The sequence below is a fragment of the Neoarius graeffei genome, chromosome 5, assembly GCF_027579695.1.
Source record: "Neoarius graeffei isolate fNeoGra1 chromosome 5, fNeoGra1.pri, whole genome shotgun sequence".
Taxonomy (NCBI): Eukaryota; Metazoa; Chordata; class Actinopteri; order Siluriformes; family Ariidae; genus Neoarius; species Neoarius graeffei.
In genome coordinates this window covers 45,738,973-45,763,338 of record NC_083573.1, presented here as the reverse complement: position 1 = coordinate 45,763,338, position 24,366 = coordinate 45,738,973, and the positions used below count along the sequence as shown (strand labels likewise).

Sequence of the window (24,366 nt, the reverse complement as noted above, 5' to 3'; positions counted from 1 at the left end):
GCTCTTGCTCGCGCACGCGCCGTTGGAGGAAACGCCATGCATTTTGATAGTCCTATAGCCAACCCAACAACATTTTCATCTCGTCAACGAAAACAACAGATATGTCTAGTCATATTTTCGTGATCAAAGAGTTATGTTTAGCTCATCACTGTCTCGTTTTATTCATGAAAAAAGGTGCGTTAACGAAATAATTTCATCATCGTCATCGAAAACAACTCTGTCTGGATGAAGACTGGTCAGATGAAACCTTGACAAACCTGAATTGATGTACCTCCCCTCTGCTTGACTTAAAGCAATTAACCAGGAAATTTTGAAATTATTGGTTTATGAAATGTCATCATTATACATTAATACAAGATGTTCTAGACGAAAAAAAATTAAGCAGACTTTAGCTTAAAACAAAACAAAACAAAAAAAGTTAAAAATTATAACATCAGTCCGTTGGGCCATTTCCCCGGGTGCAGCTATACTGGATTAGCCAGATACAGGGATGTATTAGGAGACGAAAACGAGGGCGACGCTGCGTGACGTAGGATTCCGCACGTCTTCCTTATTCCGTCCTGGATGCAAGACATTTGGCTGAGTGACTTTATCAAGTAAAGTGAGAAAACTTTACTCCTGGAAAAAGCAGCAAATTGTACAGTGAGCATTTTACAGAAGATTGTTTTGTGGAGTACTTGTATGGAAAAAAAAAAATCCACTGGGAAGAAGCGAGACACACACGAGGCAGGAATGACAACTGAAGCCAGATGCAATCCCGACTTTATCTGTGAAGATACTCAGTCATCCAGGTAGATAGTAATCTGTGGTTGGTAGAAGAGAGCAACTGGACTTGCTTGAAAAGTCTTGAAGACGTTTCGCCTCTCGTCCAAAAGGCATCCAACCAGTTGAAGGGAACTCATCCCAAAGTGCGTAGAAACATATCTGTGAAGATACTCAGTCATCCAGGTACATAGTAATCTGTGGATTACTATGCAGTAATGCCTTTCGGACGAGAGGCGAAACGTCTTCAAGACTTTTCAAGCAAGTCCAGTTGCTCTCTTCTACCAACCACAAATCCCGACTTTGTTTCGCCGCAAAACACCAACAGCATGACAGCATACCGAGTCACGCATCAAACAAATGGAAGATAAGCAGGTATTTTTTTTAAAGAAACAGGCAATAAACTAGCCACTACTTTATTTTGATTCCTTTTCTAATATTGCATTGCCATAATTTTTGTGAAGAAATGCAAACAAATTGACCAAGAAGTCACGTTAGACCATAATATTATATTATAGTCGAGTATAGCATGCACTTGTACACCTCTGCTGTGCTCACGGAAAACGACATCACACATGATGGAGTTATGGTGGCCTCCAGGACAAAAACTAGTCCCGTCTGTTTTATCACTTTAGTGGTTATATCGTTAAGAACAAATTCAACATGCAGCTTTTGATCCCCCGCTGGCCGAAAGGCCCAAAGGGGGATTATGTCGTGGCGATTTCCTTCCTTCCTTCCATCCCGGGAAGGGTGCTCACCTTCTGAAAATCAACTCCTCTCACAATTTTTGGAGGAATTTCACAAAACTTGGCAGGATTCTTTGTTATATGTCGGTGATACACATATTGTAATTTCGTTGAATTGGGTCACATTTTACCAGAGTTACAGCTCTTGATTAACAAAATTATACTTTGACAATTTCATGAGTGTGTTTTCCTTCTGAAATCAACTCCTCTCACAATTTTTGGAGGAATTTCATCAAACTTGGCAAAAGGCCTTGTTATATGTTGGTACTCTGCATATTATTTTGTTCAACTCTGTCGTATTTTACCAGAGTTGTGGCCCTTCATTAACAACCTTGTACTTTGACAATTTCATGAAGGTGTGTTTGCCTTCTGACATCAACTCCTCTCACAATTTTTGGATGAATTTCTCAAAGCTTGGCAAAAGGCCTTGTTATATGACGGTAATACACATATTGCAATTTAATTTCGTTTGTGAAAATTTTACCAGAGTTTTGACCCTTGATTAAATAACTTGTACTTTGACAATTTCAGGAGGGTGTACATTCTTCAGAAATCAACTCCTCTCAATTTGTGGAGGAATTTCACCAAACTTGGCAAAAGGCTTTGTTATATAGACTAGGTCACAACTGGACGTACGATTTTTTGGCCGTGCGATTTTTGGCGTTTCCCAAATCGCTGCGGTTTTTTTTGTTCATGGAGAAAGACGCACGTTGGCCGTAAGTTTGTCTTGCAACCTGAAAAAAACGTAAGCACCCGTAGAGTTTGTTTGACATGACAAAGAACCTCTGCGGCCAGTCTACAGCTTGAAAATCAGCACGTCACACGCGCGCCCTCCGTGCGTTTCTTGCGTTTTTTGCACGTAGACCGGCCGTAGGAGCACGTACGGCCGGTTGTGACCGAGGCTTATGACATTTTGAAATTTAATTAAATTTGGGCAAATTTTACCAGAGTTATGCCCTTGATTATGAACAAACTTTTACTTTGGCAATTTCATCAAGGTGTGCTTGCTTTCTGAAATCAACTTCCCTCAATTTTTATCCCCCACTGGCTGAAAGGCCCAAAGGGGGATTACGTCGTGGCGATGTCCGTCCTTCTGTCCCGGGAAGGGTGCTAATGTTCTGAAATTAACTCCTCTCACAATTTTTGGAGGAATTTCACGAAACTTGACAGGATTCTTTGTTATATGTCGGTAACATGCATATTGCAATTTTGTTTAATTCAGTCGCATTTTACCAGAGTTATGGCACAGTAGCCAGCAGGGGATATTGTGCTCTCAGAGCGCTCGTTTATAAAGGACAGACATAAAGACTGACTTTTAGATCAATGTGTTTATTTGCGAGACATTCCCTATAAATAACCAACACCACCATCAAAGACCACACAACTAAGAATCTTGGTGTGATTTTAACTTCAACATCACATCATCCACCAGATATTTCTTCATATTACTTCAACTGTAACTCTCTTCCTGATGGTCTTCCTTCATATGCACAACTCCTCTACAGAGAATTCTGCTGCTGCTTAACTAGTTTATAATCTCTCCAAGTTTTCTCACATGACATCCTGACTGATGTTAAAGCATTGGCTTCTTGTTACAGCAAGTATCAAATTATTTTCCGGTCTTATCTTGGCATTTCAGGCATCAAAAGGCTCAAGCCAACACAACCTTCAACTTCAGAGCTTTTGGCATGTGTTTTTCTGAGTTCTAAAGATGCTCAAAGCACAAGATCTCACTGCATCACCGTGTCATTACTTCTCATGGGTAAGCTGAGATTCCCCCTGCGGTCTGAAAAGCCCAGTGTCTTTATTAGTTCAACAAAGTCTAAAGACTTACCCCTTCAGGAAATATCTAGGACAACACCTTTCTGTCTCTTCTGTTTCTATCTATCTGTTGTATTATTATTTATGCACTTAGATTTGAAATTGTCCTTTCATTAATGAATGTCATTTGTAGTTTATATGCACTTGTGTTTGGAATGGAATGGCTTCTTGTTACAGCAAGTATCAAATTATTTTCCGGTCTTATCTTGGCATTTCAGGCATCAATTTTTGGATGAATTTCTCAAAGCTTGGTAAAAGGCCTTGTTATATGACGGTAATACGCATATTGCGATTTAATTTTGTTTGTGAAAATTTTACCAGAGTTTTGACCTTTGATTAAATAACTTATACTTTGACAATTTCATAAGGGTGTACGTTCTTCTGAAATCAACTCCTCTCAATTTGTGGAGGAATTTCACCAAACTTGGCAAAAGGCTTTGTTATATTGCCTAGATAATGATTCCTTAGAGATGTGCTCGGTGCTTTTTATCTCTGTGCCTTCAGCCATTTGTAAGGCTCTCTATATAAAAGAGTAAGAGTTTGATAAGAAAAAAACCAAACGCCACTTTATTCACATCACCTGTACACCTACATGTTCATGCAATTATCTAAATCAGACAATCATGTGGCAGCAGTGCAATGCAGCATGAATCCATGGACCCAACCTGCCTCGTGTCAACAGTCCAGGCTGGTGGAGGTGGTGTAATGTTGTGGGGAATGTTTTCTTGGCCCACTTTGGGCCTGTTAATACCCATCAATCATCACTTAAATGTCAGCCTATTTGAGTATTGTTGCTGACCAAGTGCAGCCCTTCATGGACACAATTTACCATCTTCTAATGGCTACTTTCAACATGATAATTGTTGCACACTGTGCTGTGGATTTGATTTTGAATGGATATAATTGGCATTTTTACCCATCAATCTACACTTAATTTTTGAAAAGAGTAAAAATACTCCAATTTTGCATTCCTTTCTAATTGAATACAACACAATTTTCATTACAGACTGACAACTTGAGTGAAGAGTAGAATCTTTGAAACATTTATAGGAATTTCTTAGCATTAGAATTCAGAGAGTTTCTTAGTATGTGGTTTGCCCTCTTTTGCTTGAATGACAGTGTGCACTCGAGCTGGCATGGAGTCTACAAGTTTGTGCAAAACCTTATGATCCACTTTAGATCAAATCCATTGGAATTTCGTCTATAGGCACGAGAAAAATCTAACCTTTTGTACAAAGCAGTTAACGTGGTCAATATCACAAAGTTGCTTCATTTAAATAGGGAACTAGAAATAGTGCAGAATCTTAAATATTAAATATTCAAAATTATTATACACATGGGCCACTTTTTCCATGTAATAACGTTATAATATTGCATGCTGTCAAGACAACACGACGTCACACGCGAAGATCCAATGACAAAACTTTTCTGGTGCGTATGCACACATTTCTTTGTCGGCCAGGAGAGAGAGACGACGGGGTTAATTCAGTGCTCAGTTTAAGCACTAAATAAATAAACTGAAACTAAAGACGCGCTGAGCACCCGAACGGCTAACAAAACTTCATTATATATTCTTCATGCATATTTACAAGAGAAAAAACATACCAACAGACATCGAAAAACTGGAAAAGAGATGCGTAGGAGATGTAAAACTTCTGTGCTAGCGAGTGACTGACAGTTTGTTCACAAACATGGCGGCGAGGTTTGCTTCATCAAAAGCGGAAGATTTAAAGAGAAAGACGCGCTGGACACCCGAAAGGCTACCAAAACGCCACTGGATATTCTTCACGCATATTTACAAGAGAAAAACATACCAATGGACATCGAAAAACTGGAAAAGAGAGCAATAGCGGAAATACTGTCAAAGTTCTACTTGGAGGTGAGGAAAAGTGACGGAGACTTTTACAAGAGGACTTCACTCGTGGACTTCACTCAGCAAAGCCCTTTTGTTTTGAACAACAGCAATATAACAATTAACTATGACCAAAAGTAACTGTGAACTTGAACTGTCTCTACCTGTATATCGCTTGTATACAAGTTAGGTTGTTGTTCAGGCTTTCTGGACTTGTACCATTTTTACTGTTAGAACTTTGACTTTGTACATTGGATTGACAGAACATTGAATTACATTCGATCAGAATCAGCATTCAATATTGGTAAGTTACTCCCCTGGTTTTAACTTTTTGTAAAATCTATAATTTTTCCATCAAATATCTATGTATAATAATAATAATAATAATAATAATAATAGGCTGTTTTTTTTCATGGTCTATCAGATATATTCCTTTCAGCTACTCGTCTTTGACTCATTCAGTATTATGCTAGCTGAATGGAATATATCTGATATACCACTTAACGCCGGCCAATATTATTTAAATATTAAACATTTACTTTATTTGTTTTAAATATTTCAAAAATATTAAAACATTCTTTTTATTTCCTTTTTAAAAAAAAAAAAAGCATTTTCAAATGTGGTCTCAGACTTTTGGACCCCAGTGCACTGACCCCATGCCTACTCATCAGTACTTTTGTTTCCTAGCCTGTCAGAATGTCAGTGAAGAGATACAGGACTCACATAGTGGTCATGTCTCCCATCTTCTCCATTTCGCTCCATGTCTCTGTATTGACACCGCTGTATATGCCATTGTTGTTAATGACAATGATGATGACTGGCAGCTTATACCTGTTCAAGAGACATACATATTTTTATACTTCGTAGTAGTAAAATTACACAAAAAAATTGAACAGAATAAAAAAAAAAAAAAAAATGAAATAGAATCAGGCTGGGGCGGCACGGTGGTGTAGTGGTTAGCGCTGTTGCCTCACAGCAAGAAGGTCCGGGTTCGAGCCCCGTGGCCGGCGAGGGCCTTTCTGTGCGGAGTTTGCATGTTCTCCCCGTGTCCGCGTGGGTTTCCTCCGGGTGCTCCGGTTTCCCCCACAGTCCAAAGACATGCAGGTTAGGTTAACTGGTGACTCTAAATTGACCGTAGGTGTGAATGGTTGTCTATGTGTCAGCCCTGTGATGACCTGGCGACTTGTCCAGGGTGTACCCCGCCTTTCGCCCGTAGTCAGCTGGGATAGGCTCCAGCTTGCCTGCGACCCTGTAGAACAGGATAAAGCGGCTAGAGATAATGAGATAAGATGAGAATCAGGCTGCATTCCTTTTATTGGAAAAGAAGCAGGCCATATTTCGTGTAACATGCCTACACAACAACAACAACAATAATATTACAGCAGCAGCCAAACAATGTCTGTATTTGACTGAACAAATTAGAGCATATTTATGGAATATTCCAGACAGTTTTTAATTTCTCCATTATGGTTAGAGTTTTTTTTTTTAAACACCACACACCCTCTCATGTAGCTTTAAAACATACCAAAATGTCTGTGCTGAGTGCTTCTTTTAGATCTTCTAGTTCCATGAATATTTGTAATTATTCTATCCACATTCACTGGATATGAGCAATCGTACGCTCTGATTGGCTACTCTACTACTAGGATATCCGCTCATATACCATGAATAGAGAAAAACAAAATGGCGGAGCGTGTTGCTGAACCAAAGACAAAATAAAAACTACTCAAAAACAAAACCCCAAAATACAAAACAAACAACAAAATATGGAATAAAAGTACTTGATGGTCATAAAATATCTTTTTTATTAGCATTTTTCACAAATTGTTAGTCATTTCGCCGGTTTCTTTACATTCTAAGCAGAAACAATTTTGTCGGACGTTTTGTATAAAGTTATTTATTTATCGAATTTGCAAAAATAAAAATGCTCCGTTTCTCAAAATCCAGTGAATATGGAACAGAATAAAACAGTTATTCCACTCAGTCTTGCCGTATATGGCTTATAGCTGACTCAGTGCTATGTGCCTCGTCGTCTATCAGCTCATCTCATCTCATTATCTCTAGCCGCTTTATCCTGTTCTACAGGGTCGCAGGCAAGCTGGAGCCTATCCCAGCTGACTACGGGCGAAAGGCGGGGTACACCCTGGACAAGTCGCCAGGTCATCACAGGGCTGACACATAGACACAGACAACCATTCACACTCACATTCACACCTACGGTCAATTTAGAGTCACCAGTTAACCTAACCTGCATGTCTTTGGACTGTGGGGGAAACCGGAGCACCCGGAGGAAACCCAGCGGACACGGGGAGAACATGCAAACTCCACACAGAAAGGCCCTCGCCGGCCACGGGGCTCGAACCCGGACCTTCTTGCTGTGAGGCGACGGCACTAACCACTACACCACCGTGCCGCCCTTTATCAGCTCATGTACGACTCAATTTCGTGGAATAACTGTTAAAAGTGTGGTTATAATTTTTGATTTAAGATGTTTAAGCTCATGACACATAAATCATAAATGGTATGAATATGTAAGTGTGGAAAGTTTTAAATGGTACGAATGTGTGTCCCAGGATACGGCGAAATCTCTAAATGTTTTTAGAGTTCGACATGGAAATCTGTCAGTCCAGGACCTTTTGACTTTGAAATGCCAGTGGATGTCGCTTTTAATCCTCCACATGTACAGTATCTAAGTTACACAGGCCAATATGTAAACAATGTCACTTGCGTTCCTGCTGTATCCATCACACATGCATGTCCAGTCACACTTCAACTATATCCCTGGCCACTGAGTGGTTAATAAAAGCATGAGCTTTACCTGCACATGGTCTCGACCTCCATGCCCGAGAAGCCAAACGCACTGTCTCCTTCCACACACACCACTCTTCTACCTGTGTGCTGGGCCCGCTCCAGTACTGCTGCTGCAATGGAAAAACCAGGTCCCACTCCCATGGTACCAAATGTTCCTGCATCCAGCCTGTAGAAGAGCTCACAAGTAAGTACTGCCATAGATTTAGCTTTATATTTCAAACTTTACTGTTTTTTTTTTTTACATTTTAAGCTCTGCTGTGTAAATTCATGGGTCATCAAAGAGTCAGGTTCTCAGCTGTAAGTGGAAATAAATGACTGCAGTGTTGCTGAATTTAGAAACTGCCATACGCTTTCTCCCCTGTCAATCATCAGCATGTGTGAACTAATGTAGAATAATGAAGAGGGCAGTTAGTGCTTTCCTCCGTGTGTTACGCTGCCCTGTGATGCTGCATGAGGAGCAGTTTGAAAAGATGGAATGGTTGGCTTCATGCTTCTTGAAGGAAGCAGGTGTTTGCCCCACCCTTCCTGGTTTGTGGGAGAGTTAGCTAGTAGGTGGGAACTGACCAGACCAAATTGGGGAGAAAAGAGGGTCGAGACTAATGTTAAAGACCTGCGTCTGGGGAAGTAGTTGAGCAGCATGGTGCGGCCAATGTCCATGGTGTTGGCTCCTTCGCTGACAATGACACAGTCTTTGGGTAGGAGTTTAGCAATGTGATGGAATGCTGTGTAGTAGTTCATGGGCTGAGTGTTTTGGAGAGAAAGAGCCTGCATTTTGGGGAAAAAAAAAGTCAATTTATTTTGAGTGCAGAGGTAAAACATAAGGGGTGTTCACACGGCAACTTTTACTCCGGTGTAGCACCGGGGCTGCCCCGGTAGAGCGTTCACACGGTACAAAGTTATACCGGTGTCGCCCCTGAAAGCTGCTTAAACCGGTGCAAATCTAACCCTGCTCGGGAGGTGGTTTAAGAAATTTACTCCGGAGTAAATGCTAGTTTGCGGGGCAGCACCGATATAAAATGGGCCGTCTGAACGCTACAGGGGTAGACTCGCTACGCGTGAGGAGAGTTAATTACATACGGGCATTGCATAATTTGCATCCTGCTATTCTGCGCTTCCAAAATGGCGAATATCAACAACAACAGAACTGCGTGTCTTCCAGTGTTGCCAGATTGGGCGGTTTTAAGTGCATTTTGGCGGATTTGAACATATTTTGGATTGGAAAACGTCAGCAGTATCTGGCAACACTGGTGTCTTCATCCACATTGTTTTCCCGGCACTTGGTGATGCCATGACAACCGGGAAAAGGAAGCACATTTTCACGAATGCACATATTTCATTTCCGCATTATTACTATCGTATAGCACGGTCGCAAAAACTGCTGTGTGAACACAAGTGGGGCTGCACCGGTGCTAACACACTTCTCTCTAGTAAGCAGGTTTGTGACGTGTGAACGCTCCACAAAATTTACACTGGTGTAAGATATATCGCAACAAAATACATCGGTGCAGCATCGATGCAAATATGTGCCGTGTGAACACCCCAATAGAAATTAAATTAGCACTGAGCAAATTTATATGCATCAATCTGATCCATGACCAAATTTTATTATTAAGTCAGGCCCTTACCCTTGATATCCGAGCATTGGAAGCCACTTTTTCTTTCAGGTTTGCCCACCACTCTGTGTCTGCTGGATACGACCATGCGTCCGATCTCAAGATTTCTACCAGCTGGAGTTGAATTCAGAAAAAATTAGTTATTAAAAGTTTGCGATTAAATCAGCAGTTTTAATAGCCTTCTGCTGCTGTGAGGCACATTGTTATAAAAACACTGATAAGGCTTCACCTCAAATCCATCCACACCACGGTTTCTATAAAAGTACAAAGGATTTTATACATCTAGGGCAAAAATAACAGCAAAGAAACAGTGGTTTAATGATCAAGATTAGTGCTTCAGGATGGACAGTGTAACTTTGTAGACGAACCATCATTAACAAGTTTATGTGAAGTCAAGATGAAATGAGTCAGACTGTTTGTGATATGAATCATTTCCACAGATTTGCCATTATAACTACCTACAACCTCTTTTTATATTCTTTTAAACCACCTTTAAAGAAAAAAAAAAAAGCATGACCTTGCATCTGACAAAGTTTACTGCGATGTTTATTTGTAATGTCTAAAGTAAAATTTGGGGAAGCCATGGCCTAATGGTTAGAGAAGCAGCTTTGGGACCAAAAGGTTGCCAGTTCAATTCCCTGGACTAACAGGAATGGCTGAAGTGCCCTTGAGCACTCCCCCCAACTGCTCCCTAGGCTGCTCTGGGTATGTTGTACATCGCTCTGGATAAGAGCATCTGCTAAATGCCATTAATGTAATGAAATGTAATATAATATACTAAAGTAGGTAGCAACATGCTGTGTGGTGGATACCTGGCTGACTACAGCCCTGACATCTCCCAGTAGTGCTGCTGTAGTCCTCACATTATTACTCAACTCCTCTGCACATATATCGACCTATAGAGAGAGAGAGCATACATCTTGTGCAGACACAGACACTTCAGAATGTCACAGGCCAACACAACATAATCATGCACTCCTTTTAATTATCCAAGTCAGCGAGAGACGGTTAGAAGTACGCACAAGCAGTCAGCTTGCATTGGGGCAATTCAACAATTATCCATCCATCCATCCATCATCAGCAACCACTTATCCTGTGCAGGGTCATGGGCAAGCTGGAGCCTATCCCAGCTGACTATGGGCGAGAGGCGGGGTACACCCTGGACAAGTCACCAGGCCATCACAGGGCTGACACATAGAGACAAACAACCATTCACACTCTCATACCCCTTTTCCACCAAATCAGTTCCAGGGCTGGTTCGGGGCCAGTGCTGGTGCTGGTTCACAACTCGTTCAACTTGCGAGCCAGCTGAGAACCAGTTTGATTTTCCATAGCTTGCGGTGCTAAGGGAAGACGCGTCATTACATCACTGTATACGTCAGTTACGTTGCTGCGTTTGCATAAACCTTGGCGCGAACATCGAAGCAACAACACCACGGAGAAGCAGCAGCAACAACAACAACAATAATAATAATGGATGACTTCGCGTTTGTACAGCTGCTGCTTCTCGTCGCTTAAAAATGGCGACCTTTCGCGGGCTTGCGATTGTTGTTGGTCTTAACAACTCCGCCCCCCCGCTGACGTAAGCGGTTCTTTCCTCTGGCCCAGCAAAGAGTTGGTGCTAGCCTGGAACCGGTTTTTCTGGCCCCAGAGCCAGTTTTTTGTCAGTGGAAACAGAAAACCCGGTTCCAAACTAAGCACTGGCCCCGAACCAGCCCTGGAACTGATTTGGTGGAAAAGGGGCATCATTCACACCTACGGTCAATTTAGAGCCACCAATTAACCTAACCTGCATGTCTTTAGACTGTGGGGGAAACTGGAGCACCCGGAGGAAACCCACGCGGACATGGGGAGAACATGCAAACTTCGCACAGAAAGGCCCTCGCCGGCCGCCGGGCTCAAACCCAGGACCTTCTTGCTGTGAGGCAACAGCGCTAACCACTACACCACCATGCTGCCAATTCAACAGTTAAGTCTTACTGAATATATTGGAATTAATTGAGAAAATTAAAGATAAAAGTAGCTATATGGATATCACACAAAATTGTCAGTTTAGAAAGCTGAATCTGATTTATAAGCATGACCAGCTCAATACTAGTATGACTGACAACTGGAGATCTGGATTGCAGCAAAGCTTTGTTTGTCCTAAAAGTCTATTTGTACTCTACCCTTAACCTACCTGAATAAATTTCACATCAGGGCTAAATCTGGGAGGGAAGCCAAAGTGCAGGATCCAGTTTAGTCTAGCACCCAGCAGCACTACCACATCTGCCTTCAGCAGAGCTCTGGAACACAGACGCAGCTTTTTTTGGGGGGGGGGTTTACAATTGATTATTAAAAAACACTATTCAAATGCAGATCTAACAAGATCAGCTGTGAGCTACTGCTCACTTACATATCCCCCCCCCCCCCACTCTCATATCAGAATGCAAGCAAACGAAGAAATAGTACACTTATTATGAATGTTGACTTCAACAAATAATTAACCCTGAAACAAGTAAGTAAAGAGCAGTGTCTCTCCCCAGGGATTTCAAACAGCATCCTCGTAAACTGCCATTTTGAAATAGCATTTTGCTTCTTGAAATAGTGTCAAAATCCACACTATACGTTTCGTAAATACATTCAGTCGGTAAACAGGAAGTCGATGTGCGATAGACCTGAAAACGGTATACATGGTATACATACATGTCAACCTATACAGTGGGGAAAACAAGTATTTGATCCCTTGCTGATTTTGTTGGTTTGGCCACTAATAAAGACTCGATCAGTCTGTAATATTAATGGTAGGTGTAGTCTAACATGCTGAGACAGAATATCACAAAGAAAATCAAGAAATCGACTTTAAAGAATTTGTATTAATTTATTTGCATTTTATTGAGGAAAATAAGTATTTGAACCCTCTTGCCAAAAGGACTTAGTACTTTGTGGCAAACCCCTTATTAGCAAGCACAGAGGTCAGACGTTTTTTGTAGTTGATGACCAGGTTTCTGCACATATTAGGAGGAATTTTGGTCCACTCTTCTTTGAAAATGACCTCTAAATCATCAAGATTCCGTGGCTGTTGCTTGGCAACTCTGAGCTTCAGCTCTCTCCATAGATTTTCTATAGGATTCAGGTCCGGAGACTGGCTGGGCCACTCCATGACCTTGATATGTTTCTTCTTCAGCCATTCCTTGGTTGCCTTGGCTGTATGCTTTAGGTCATTATCCTGCTGGAAGACCCATCCACGACCCATTTTAAGCTTCCTGGCAGAGGGAAGGAGGTTTTCACTTAGGATTTTACGGTACATGGCTCCGTCCATCCTCCCATTGATACGGTGAAGTAGCCCTGTGCCCTGTGCAGAAAAACACCCCCAAAGCATAATGTTACCACCTCCATGCTTGACAGTGGGGATGGTGTTCTTGGGGTCATAAGCAGCATGTCTCTCCCTCCAGCCATGACGGGTTGAATTGATGCCAACTGACCATAACACCTTCTCCCAGTCACTCTCCAAGTCATTCAGATGTTCATTGGCAAAGTTCAGGCGGGCCTGCACATGTGCTTTCTTAAGCAGGGGTACTTTGCAAGCACTGCAAGATGTTATGGTGATGATACACGGGGCAACTTTTTGGGCAATGTTGCCGAGCAATGTTGCTGGGCAATTGCGTTTTGACTCTTTTCTATTGAGATTGGGCAACATTGTTTCTTTCTGAATGGTTTTGATAATCTCTGGCAACTTTTTGAGATAAGCCAATCAGAACGTGAGTATCGAGTCATGTGACCTCCGGTGAGGTTCAGATCAGAAATTTCAAACAAATATGGCGGCCGCTCAGTGTCAGTGGAGTGAAGAGATGGAGAGACTCCTCATCTGTTTTTTACGCCGGTAAGTTATTTTAATATTCTATATGGAGGAATTTACCTCACCAAAGCTCTAAAAAACAACAGACAGCTTGATTAAATGGTCACAGCAAAAATTAAGACATCGATTTTTTTTAGCTAACTGTAAACTGCTGTTGCTAACTGTTGTTGCCCATTGTTAGTTGCCCTGAAAAGTTGCCCTGTGTCTCACCTAGTTGCCCGTTGCCAGCAACATTGCTCGGCAACATTGCCCAAAAAGTTGCCCCGTGTATCATCACCATTAGACCATTGCGGTGTAAAGTGTTACCAACTGTTTGCTTGGTGACTGTGATCCCAGCTGCTTTAAGATCATCCACTAACTCTACCCGTGTTGTATTAGGTCTATTTCTCACCGTTCTCATGATCCTGGAAACCCCATGAGGTGAGATCTTGTTTGGAGCCCCAGACCTAGGTCGATTGATGATCATGTTGTGAGTCTTGTACTTGCGCACAATTGCACGAACAGTTGTCACCTTAACGCCCAGCTTCTTGCTAATGGTTTTGTAGCCCATACCGGTCTTGTGCAGGTCTACAATCTTCTCCCTTAAATCTACAGAAAGCTCTTTAGTCTTTCCCATGTTGGAGAGTTTGGAGTCTGACAAACTGATTGATTCTGTGGCCAGGTGGCTTTTATACAAGTCATTAGTGATATCAGGTGTCTTCAATTTAGGTGACAAGGTAATTTGGAGAGTCTAACTTGTCTGTATTAACAAGAACTCTTGATGGTTACTAGGGGATCAAATACTTCTTTTTCTCAATAAAATACAAATAAATTAATATAGATATTTAAAAGTTATTTTCTGGATTTTCTTTTTGATATTCTGTCTCCACATGTTAGACTACACCTACCATTAAAATTACAGACTGATCAAGTCTTTCTTAGTGGGTAAACCAACAAAATCAGCAAGGGATCAAATACTTGTTTTCCCCACTGTACAGATTGTCCGGAAATTATACGGATTTTAGCTCATTTCAAGGGCGTATAAACAAAGTCTTACGGATTTTCAGTATTTTCTGACCTAAATTTATTTTGTGTATTTTACTTGAACATCGTCAGCTGATCGTCGCAAAAACATACAAAAGCTCGATTTATAGACAAAGAACGGCGTGTATGCAGGGGCAGATAACCCAGACTATGTGAAACCGGATGTTTATTCCTCAAGCCTCGTGCAGACTGCGAGACTTCGCTCGTTCCGGTCATGCGCACGATCTGCATTTAAACGCGCCAAACGGTCATTGTTCGAACGATTTTCTCATTGTGCAGAGCGACATTGTTTACACCTGAGAGATTTTGAATAGCGTCTGCTGAGTGAAAGAATGGGAACACCGAGAAAGAAAATGAGATACGGCGGGTGGTATCTTCCTGAATGGAAGGAGACATTTAATGGTGTCATTGTTCAGGCGAAAAATGAGGAGTACGCGCACTGCACAGTTTGTGTGCGAGATATAAAAGTTGCAGCGTCTGGAGTTTACGACGTGAGGGAACACATGAGGTCCAAACTACATCAGCGAAATTTGCACCAGAAACAGAATCAGCCGCAAATGACGATGTTTGCAAAGCCTAAGACCGATGATCAACCAACAAGTGTAATAAGAGCAGAAGTTACGATCTGTAATTTTATTGCTCAGCACAATTTGCCGCTAGCCGTTGCGGACCACCTGACAGAACTGTTGCTGCGAATTTGCACGGACAGTACGATTGCAAACTCTATCAGCTGTAGGCGCACCAAAACAACGCAAATAATCAAAAAGAGCTTGGCCCCCGAAGCTACACTACCGATCATCCAGCACTGCCGGACGTCGCCATTTTCCTCGATGATCGACGAATCCAATGACAAAAAGACGGACAAGCGACTGGCCGTTTTGGTGCGGATCTTCGACATAAACAGAGGGGCGAAGTCAAGAATCATAGACATGCCTGTGTGCAATATCGGCACGGGCGAGGCGATTTGAGACATGCTGGACGAAGTTCTCAGGCAAGTTATATTTATTTATTTATTTATTTATTAAGTTTGGTTAGATTCGAAGGCTATAAGGATTTTATGGATTTCTTCCTCTGATACTACAGGTGGACACCCAAAGGGGTTGACATGTATGGGTATAGAACCCCAAGCTGAAGCTCGGTACCAAACATCAAGCAGTTGTGATTTGTAGTTGCTGAGAAAAAAGTGTTACGAAAATTTTGTAAAGCCACACTATACGTTTCGTAAATACATTCAGGCGGTAAACAGGAAGTTAATGTGTGACAGACCTGAAAACGGTATACACGGTACAGAATCCCAAGCTGAAGTTTGGTACCAAGTGGCTATGATTTGCAGTTGCTGAGAAAAAGGGTGTTTCGGACAGACAGAGGTAAACCAGTATACCCCCCTTCCTTCGGAGTGGGGGTATAATAAAAACATTTAGCATTTGTGTCAGAAATGTATAAGTGAAAGTGGACCACACGTGCACACACCTGGAGCGGGCAGCGGCCACACAGTTGGGATGGTCATCAGGAAGTACTCCTTTTCCCATCGGAGTAGGCAGAAAGGGCAACCCACTTAACTCCGCCAGCTCTTTAATTTCATTCTCTGCCCGGCTGTATGCCGCGCCTACACCAGGCAACACACACTATTCACATGTGTAGGCTCCATAAAGCACTGCACTACTCATAAACCTACAGCTACACCGGGAATAATGCACTGTGGAATAAACTAAGGAGACATATTGTTTCAGTGTCACCTTTGCCAATGATCAGCAGTGGTCTCTGGGCCTGTTTGAGCACCGTGACAGCTTTGGAGAGCTCGTGCTTGCTGGCCAGGCTCACTGGAGGACGGGGACAACAGGACGGAAACCTGAAGTTACACAGCCACAGAAGATGAAATCAGACATAACCTGCCTGAATGAGCTCAGTGGAAAGCTAAGGAACTGCTTTATTCTGGTCTGGGATACTGTGGATCTGGAGGCAGCAATACAGCCTAGACAGGATGCCATGCACACACACATTCATACACTCATTCACACAGGAGGGAAATTCAGCATGGACAGTTCAACTACTCGTATATTTTGGAAGGTGGAAGGAAACCTAAACACGTGAAACTCCACAAAGACAGTAACCTGAGCTCAGGATCGAACAGGAGACCCTTTAACTGTGACACAGTAAAGCTACCGACTGTGCCAGCCCTTATTTTCAATCACATGCATGGACTCGGATATCAAAAATCCTCCACCATGTATCAGAAACGTGTAGATGAAAAGCAAATTACACAAAAGACATCACTGGAATCACCTGACGGTTTTCCGGTCCACTCTTGCATTCACCATGTTACCAGAGATATCTATGTAGCATGCTCCTGGACGACCGTAAATACTGGTCCTTACCGCCTGGTGATACAGCAGAGTAAGTGCTTATAGCAGGAAACAGGAATCAGAAACCACAGGCATAGAAAAAGACATAATCTAACTTTACCTTTTCAACTACAGCTGGTATCATAACCAGACTGCCTGGTCGGGCTGAAAACTTGCTGTAAAGGCGACAGGCTTCTACCTGAATGAGAAAAGAGAAGAAAATTTCAGTTTGATGTCTAGCACAACCCAATGACAACTGTGTCAATGGGGATGCTTAGCCGACAAGTCTAGTCTTTATTGTTAACTCATTTGTAAGCCAGAAATCCACTTAAAAATACACTTCAAACACAATATTGAAGAAAGACTATTTCAGATATTTGACCTTGACCCTGTTTGGATCAATCCCAAAAGCTAAATCAGTTCATTCTTGAGATATCGTGCCAATATGACTCTTGTACAGAGCCACGACGGGATGGGCAACCCAAAAACATAATGCATAACCACCTGTGGAAATTCTTGAAACGCTCCAGTTGTCTCCTGATTCTGATCGGAGGAGCCTCCAATGACTATCACAGGCCTGAAAAAAAAATGAAAGAAAAAAAACCCCCAAAATAATAAGTTCATCTGTGTATACTACAAGGAATCACATTCATTATTCAAGTATTCAAACTCATTACCAGCAGTTCATGTTAGCATTGGCCATTCCACCAAGTGCATGGATCAGCCCAGGTCCAGACACCACTAGACACACTGCTGGACTGTGACAGAGTAGCGAAGACCAAGAAGGGTGAATGCTTAGCCACAACAAAAAGTAAATACACTGATAGTAGATGAGAGGTCAATTAATAGAAACACATACTGTCCTGTTAAATATCCAATTGCAGAAGCAGCATAACAGGCCTGTTGAATACAGAGATGTGTATTAAATGAAATATATACAGTACTGTGCAAAATCTTATAGTTTTCACTGACATCACGGCATTCCGGGGAACGCCCTCCAGCCACCATATTGTGGGGCAAACAAAGGACCATCGCCATTACCGGCTACGTTATCTCGGAAGAATTTATGAAGTTATATAGTCAGTTTTCTAAAATAAAGATCAATGTCGGCAAAATCAAGCAAACAGAAGTATATGGATACATTAGACGACATCTCACGACAACGGTATGCAGCCAAACTGGCCTTGATTGGGGGAACTGACCCCTACGAAGTGGACAAAGATGCTTTTTCAAGTGACTATGCAGGGCTGCCATCCATATCGTACCCTGATATTGTGAACTATTTCGTGAATAGTAAAAGTGCCTACACACTTGACGACCTCAAAGCATACAAGTCGCTGGAGTTATACAATTATTTTGTCTGTGGCTGGGTCCGTGAAGTCCACCATATAAAAACAAGTGACAGTCGTGTCCTAATTACAGCCAAGGTATGTAAACATTGGAATTTTAGAGCTCTCAATACTGCATATAAATATGTGTGTGTGTATAATATCGAGTTGATTTAAGACTATTATGAATACTGTGCAATATTACTTTGCATCGGAAAGCTGCGCACATTTGCGCGAAGCTGCGCAAACGTGCGCAGCTTTCCGATTCACTGTTTTTTTCTCATCCTTATACTTCCTATGTTTCATGGACTGTAACGGATTTGCTTATTTAGTAATTTTAATACAGAATTTACTTTGAAATTATAATCAGACACTTCAACGCCCCCCCCCCAAAAAAAAAATCGGATCTGCGCGATTCAGCCGTGAAAAAGGCGGCATCCGCCAAAAGGCGCGCTGTTTGCATCCCTGCATACAGAATAGACCTAAAATGTTTTTTTCAAAAATGACCCTTGCGTGAGTGAAGTGACAAGTGTCAAATAGAAACGTGACAAACGAGCGATATTAAGTGTACATTACAATGTAAACGTACACTCAGCGGTTCCAGTTAAGCATTCTCCAGAGATTGTTTACACGATGTTTTGGTTTCCGAAAACAAACTTAAACACAACTGATTGTTTATTTAAAAAACTTACCACTTATAAAATGATCGGAGCAGACTTTGCTGTGTTTGGAAGGCTGATAATCCTTGCGGTTGATTCTCGCAAGCCATAGATTTCTCCTTTGTATGCTGAGTTTCTTTGTTTGCTCGCCTTCGTGCTCCCGTACAGTGGGAATTCCATAAAAGCTCCGCTTGACGTCATCATCTGACCTATTACGACAGCCGTGAATACAACAGGTGTGCACCATTGCTAGCTTTAAATAGCCTGCTTGGGTTCTTTTGAAGACTTTGTACTCGCGCGTTACAATGTGTGCTCAGTGACCCGTACGGTAAGCTTGACCCGCAAGATGGCCGCCACTAGGGAATCCCCGACTCTGTGACGTCATGTGAAAACTATCTATAGCACCTACAGACTGTGAGATTTCAGCAATCGTACACGTTTACTGCACACTGTACGACACAGCTCCAGCAAACATGGGTACATGAAGTTTGATGCGTGTATACTGTACAATGATAACATCTACTGAATCGTAGGCTACAATGCAAGTCAATATACAAAAATAAAATGTCATCAGTGTGCATCATTCATCTGCGCTACTAGAGAGATAAACAATGAAGCTAAGCAAGAAACGAGCCCTTTCAATAGCGTCCAGTGTCACGTCGATCAGTGTGTCATTTCATCATGCATTCCTATTGGTTGGTTAGTAGACGGAGGTCGTAGGAGCAGCCACATTGTGAGATGGTCATCCTAAATTCCTGACACCGTCAGAATTTTGTCCCACGCTATCTTTGGTCACAAGACTGAGACAACGGCCATTTTTTAACCTCTCTAATTGCTGGGTTTCAGTCACGTGACTTTTCTAAGCAGTTTTACTGGAAGTCTAATAGCTGGTGGTCTAAACAGCTGCTGTAGTGCAAACAACTAGCGATAACTTATCAGAGTACGCTTGTAATCTAGAAGCCACTGTTGGCTTTAGATCTATTCAGGAGATTGCTATGTGCAATGGAATCGACCCCTACAGTCTGGGAAAGAAGGATTTGGCATACGATCTCAAAAACTATCCTTCAGTCGAGTTCCCCGACATCTCGAACTATCTGGTGTTGCATGGCGTCCTTCTACACCGCAAAACAGATGAAAGCGTGGAAGAGTATGGAGGCTTACACACTTTTTTTGTATGTGACTGGGTAAAGGACCTCGGTATCAAGTCGCTGCCGAATGAATCCTGTATTGTTTTTGCCTGTGTAAGTATGTTTTTTTTTAAGCTTTTCATTCACGTCTTTACAACGAAGAGCTGCAAGTTGAAGTGTAAACAAACAGTTGGCTTGATTCTCACTTGTGTTGGCTCTTATCTCGCAGGTAAATCATTCACAAAGATCATCAGAAACCCCTTTAAAGACCTGGATCTTAGTTAAACAAGAGGGAGAAGTGATCACGGCGCATTGTAACGGTATGGCTGGGGAAGAATTTTGTCGTGACTTTCATACATATGGACTGAGTGAGGAGGAAACAAAGAAACAGCACTTCGTGACTCAAAAAAGTACTGTAAAATAACGACACACAGCAAGAAAAGTACTTGGAAAACACTACGGGCATAGCTGAGAGGGAAATACAAACCTTTCACCAAGTGATCACCACAAACTCGAGCATGCTTCGACTCGCCTCCCTTCGATTTCAGTGAAAAGGTTTAAAAGCCACCTTTCTCGACGTCTTTTTGTGAAACCCTGTGTTCGTTCACCCTTTTTTATTAGTTCATGGGGAACCCTGAAGAAACTTTTATCAGTTTCACGGTTTGATCGATTCGAACAACCTAAAACAACGCAAGCGTAAGGCATTTTTCATGCGAGCAATGAACCTTCTCCGTACAAACGCTTAGTCAACTGAGCTTTGGTAGACCACCAGCTAAAGTTTTGAATAACTAATGAGGCGGATGTGACGTCACGTGAAACCCAGGAATAGTGCAATGTAGGACCAGCATTTTGGAACCATGACCAAAAATACTGCCATGTTTCTTTCACATTGGTCGTCTGAGAAAGCTCAAACTCGCATGTGTATGTAAGAAATGCTGTAAAAGCAGATGCCTTTAAAATAATGAAATTAATATAACGATACATAAAAAAGATTTTATAAAGAGGAGTAAAGCACACTAAACAAATAAGTCTATATTTGGCATGACAATCCTGTGCCTAAACATGCATCAATAGGCTCAGGTACATTTTGCGCATTTTTTTTTTTTTTAAGGGTACATTTTTCTAAGTATCTTGAAGAATCAGCTACAGATCTTCTGGACATGTTGAGTTTCGCACTCGCTTCTCTTTTTGCAGGTAAAACCTGGCAGCCTGCATTTGTTTCTTGTTTGTTTGTTTTTGTTTTCCTGAAATGTGGTCTATTACATAAAATGTAACCTTTACGGACATATTTTTTTCTGTAACATTTAATTTTGGTTGGAAAAATGTTTTTTCTGAAAAAAAAAAAGAAGAAAATCAAAGTAAAACTGTCAATACCATTTCATCTGTGCAAAGTATTTTTGTTCATTTTTATTTACGTACATTTACATTCAGTAATTTAGCACAGACTCTTATTTGCAGTGATTTACAAAAGAACAAGCAGCTGAAGGCAGAACAATGAAAAAAAAATCTTGGGGGATATGTACAAATGTTAGACTGGTGTATGTGATAACTAAAATGGACATATTAAAACACTAAAATGATTCCTTAAAGCTATGCTTCCTTTCAGAATTTTTCAAGTGTAGATCATAAAAAGAATTTTCCGACACCCAGTTATTTACGTTTAGTGGACCGAACACTACTGAATTCGAATCACAGACTTCAAATTTTATTCGTTTTTTTCAAAATAGAACAATTAATGATTTTGTGAAATTGTAGAACAGACTGTCGGGGGGGCTGAAGCAATGTCCAAGCATGAGTATATTCAAACAGCAGTACAAACACATGGTATTTACTAGGTACAGTGAGGAAGAAGGGTGGGACGAGCACTAGGGCTTTTGCACATATTTTTATTTACTTTGTTTATTTTCTATTTTGTTGGTACACGTAAATATGTTTAAATTACTTGTGTTTAGGAGTATGTGATTTAAAAATAGTAAATAAAAATAAATACATACATATATATATATATATATATATATATATATATATATACACATACACACACACACACACACACACACACACACACACACACACACACTAAGTAACTTTAAAAACGCACATTGATAAAACTTGCTGAATTCGTGCTGAGTTTATCTCAAGAAGAAAAGAAATGTATGACAATGGAAAAATAACTTCGTTCCGCCCGAATAAGTTCCAAATCTGTGCTCAAATCAGAATTTCAGGGAGTTGTACTCAATAATGTACAATATGACTCGGGTAGTCAATGACATGGACAGGCTTTAATTTTCAAACAAATTTTGCATACACTGTACACACACAATCTTGCCTATAAATACCCGGGGGAAATGATGGGAAAATTGTCATTATTGAAGATGCCACGCCTAAGCCAAAATCAACGTGAACAGGCCATCGGGATGTTGCGTGCCGGAAGTACACAGACAGAGGTCGCCCGGCACTTCGGTGTTCATCATTCGACCATTTCCCGTTTGAGTCAGCGTTACAGACAGACAGGGAGCACCAGGGATCGTCCACGCCCTGGTCAGCCTCGAGTCACGACGCCAGTTCAGGATCAGCACATCGGGCTAGCTCACCTCCGTGACAGATTCCTGACACCCTCAGTCACTGCTGCTGAGACCCCTGGACGACACAGACCCAGAATCTCCAGCATGACGGTCCGAACATGGACCAACTGTCACTTTGAATTTTTTTATTGTGAATTAATTCTTGAGTTTGACAATAAATGTCCTTTATCGATGTTTCAAGATGTGTGTGCATTACATACAATATCATAAATTTCAAATATATGCATGGATCTAAAGTGATATCGTGTTGAATTCCATTGTGTGTTTTTAAAGTTACTTAGCATATTATATATATATATATATATATATATATATATATATATATATATATATATATATATACATACACACACACACACACACACACACAGTGAGAGTAAAAAGTATTTGATCCCTTGCTGATTTTGTTGGTTTGCCCACTAATAAAGACATGATTATTCTATACTTTTAATGGTAAATGTATTCCAACATGGAGAGACAGAATATCAAAATGAAAATCCAGAAAATAACTTTAAAGAATATATTTTAATTGATTTGTATTTCATTGAGGGAAATAAAGTATTTGATCCCCTAGTATGCATTAGGAGTTCTGGCTTTCACAGACCAGTTAGACACTCCCAATCAACTTGTTACCTGAATTGAAGACACCTGTTCTAACTAATCACCTGTATGAAAGACACCTGTTCACAGAATCAGACAATCACACTACGTTCACGCTGCAAGGCTTAATGCTCAATTCCGATTTTTTTGTGAGGTCATTCACATTAACAAATATATGCGACTTGTATGTGATCCTCAGTATGAACGAAAAGCGACCTAAAAGTGTTCCGCATGCGCATTGCAGGATACGACGTCGTCACACGCAGTGAGCATGGCCAGTGTTTACGGAAGTAACCTAAAGTTTCCTGTGTATGACAGTAGCCAGCATGGAGTACCTGGCGATGATGCAGTTGTTGTTGCGACGGAGCCAGAACATGCACAATAGCCTGATGTTAAGGAGGAGGTTGAGAAGGAAGAGGGCAAGGGTTTTGGCTCAGGCGTTCTGCGGGGTAGTGACTGCAACCTCCGTTCAAAGGAACATCAAAGACATGTTGTTGTAACTTTTTTTGAGAGACCCGCCGCCTACTTCAGCACAGAATAGTGACGTTTGTGGCTTGTTGATGACGTGTAAGTTGGATGAATGCGACCTGGCGGTTCAGACTGAAGTCGCATATGAAAAGAGCGGATAGGAATCGGAATTAGGACCACATATCCAAACGGCCTGGGTCGGATTTGAAAAAAATCGGATCTGTGTCGTTCATATTGTCAATAAAAGATCGGATACAGGTCACATATGGGCGAAAAAATCAGATTTGAGTCACTTCAGCCTGCAGTGTGAACGTAGTGCATGACAGATTCCAAACTCTCCAAAATGGGTAAGACCAAAGAACTCTCTCAGGACCTCAGAGACAGGATTGTTGACCTGCACAAATCTGGAATGGGCTACAAAAACATTAGCAAGATGCTGGGTATTAAACGTTTGCTCCTCCTACTCAAGCGAGTAGGACGCTTTTTGCTTTGCTCCTGCTTGAACTCCTCTTTTCTGCTTTTTTCACTATTTCTCTATTTTTTCTTATTTGCTTTCTTTTTACTTACATTCAACAAGATAACCTAGAAGTTAGACAAAGCAACTGACACAGAAGACTGGATTATAGCAAAATGGGGAAACCAAGGAACTCTAGTAACAAATGGACTGAGCTTGAAAAAAGAATTTCTAGCCTGGAATCTATGATTAATGCCCGTCTATTAAGGATTGAAGGGAGTCCAGCAGCCGATACCGCTAAAGAGAATGCGGGGAATGTTCAGCATCTGAATGATGG

The 24,366-nt window shown here is 41.4% G+C and overlaps 1 protein-coding gene across 2 annotated transcripts in view; it reads right to left on the bottom strand.

Annotated features, from left to right (window-relative positions):
- hacl1 (2-hydroxyacyl-CoA lyase 1) overlaps positions 1-24,366 on the bottom strand; it is a 52,126-nt gene that overhangs the window by 5,901 nt on the left and 21,859 nt on the right. For both annotated transcript variants that reach the window (XM_060921793.1, XM_060921794.1), the window contains exons 3-15: positions 17,668-17,708; positions 17,486-17,566; positions 17,313-17,385; positions 16,930-17,007; positions 16,750-16,844; positions 16,203-16,315; positions 15,937-16,072; positions 11,785-11,890; positions 10,418-10,501; positions 9,618-9,719; positions 8,603-8,757; positions 8,000-8,158; positions 5,905-6,012 (exon numbers count right to left, since the gene is read on the bottom strand). In XM_060921793.1, the coding sequence (XP_060777776.1) occupies positions 5,905-6,012; positions 8,000-8,158; positions 8,603-8,757; positions 9,618-9,719; positions 10,418-10,501; positions 11,785-11,890; positions 15,937-16,072; positions 16,203-16,315; positions 16,750-16,844; positions 16,930-17,007; positions 17,313-17,385; positions 17,486-17,566; positions 17,668-17,708 (1,331 nt within the window). The remainder of the gene's footprint in view (positions 1-5,904; positions 6,013-7,999; positions 8,159-8,602; positions 8,758-9,617; positions 9,720-10,417; positions 10,502-11,784; positions 11,891-15,936; positions 16,073-16,202; positions 16,316-16,749; positions 16,845-16,929; positions 17,008-17,312; positions 17,386-17,485; positions 17,567-17,667; positions 17,709-24,366) is intronic.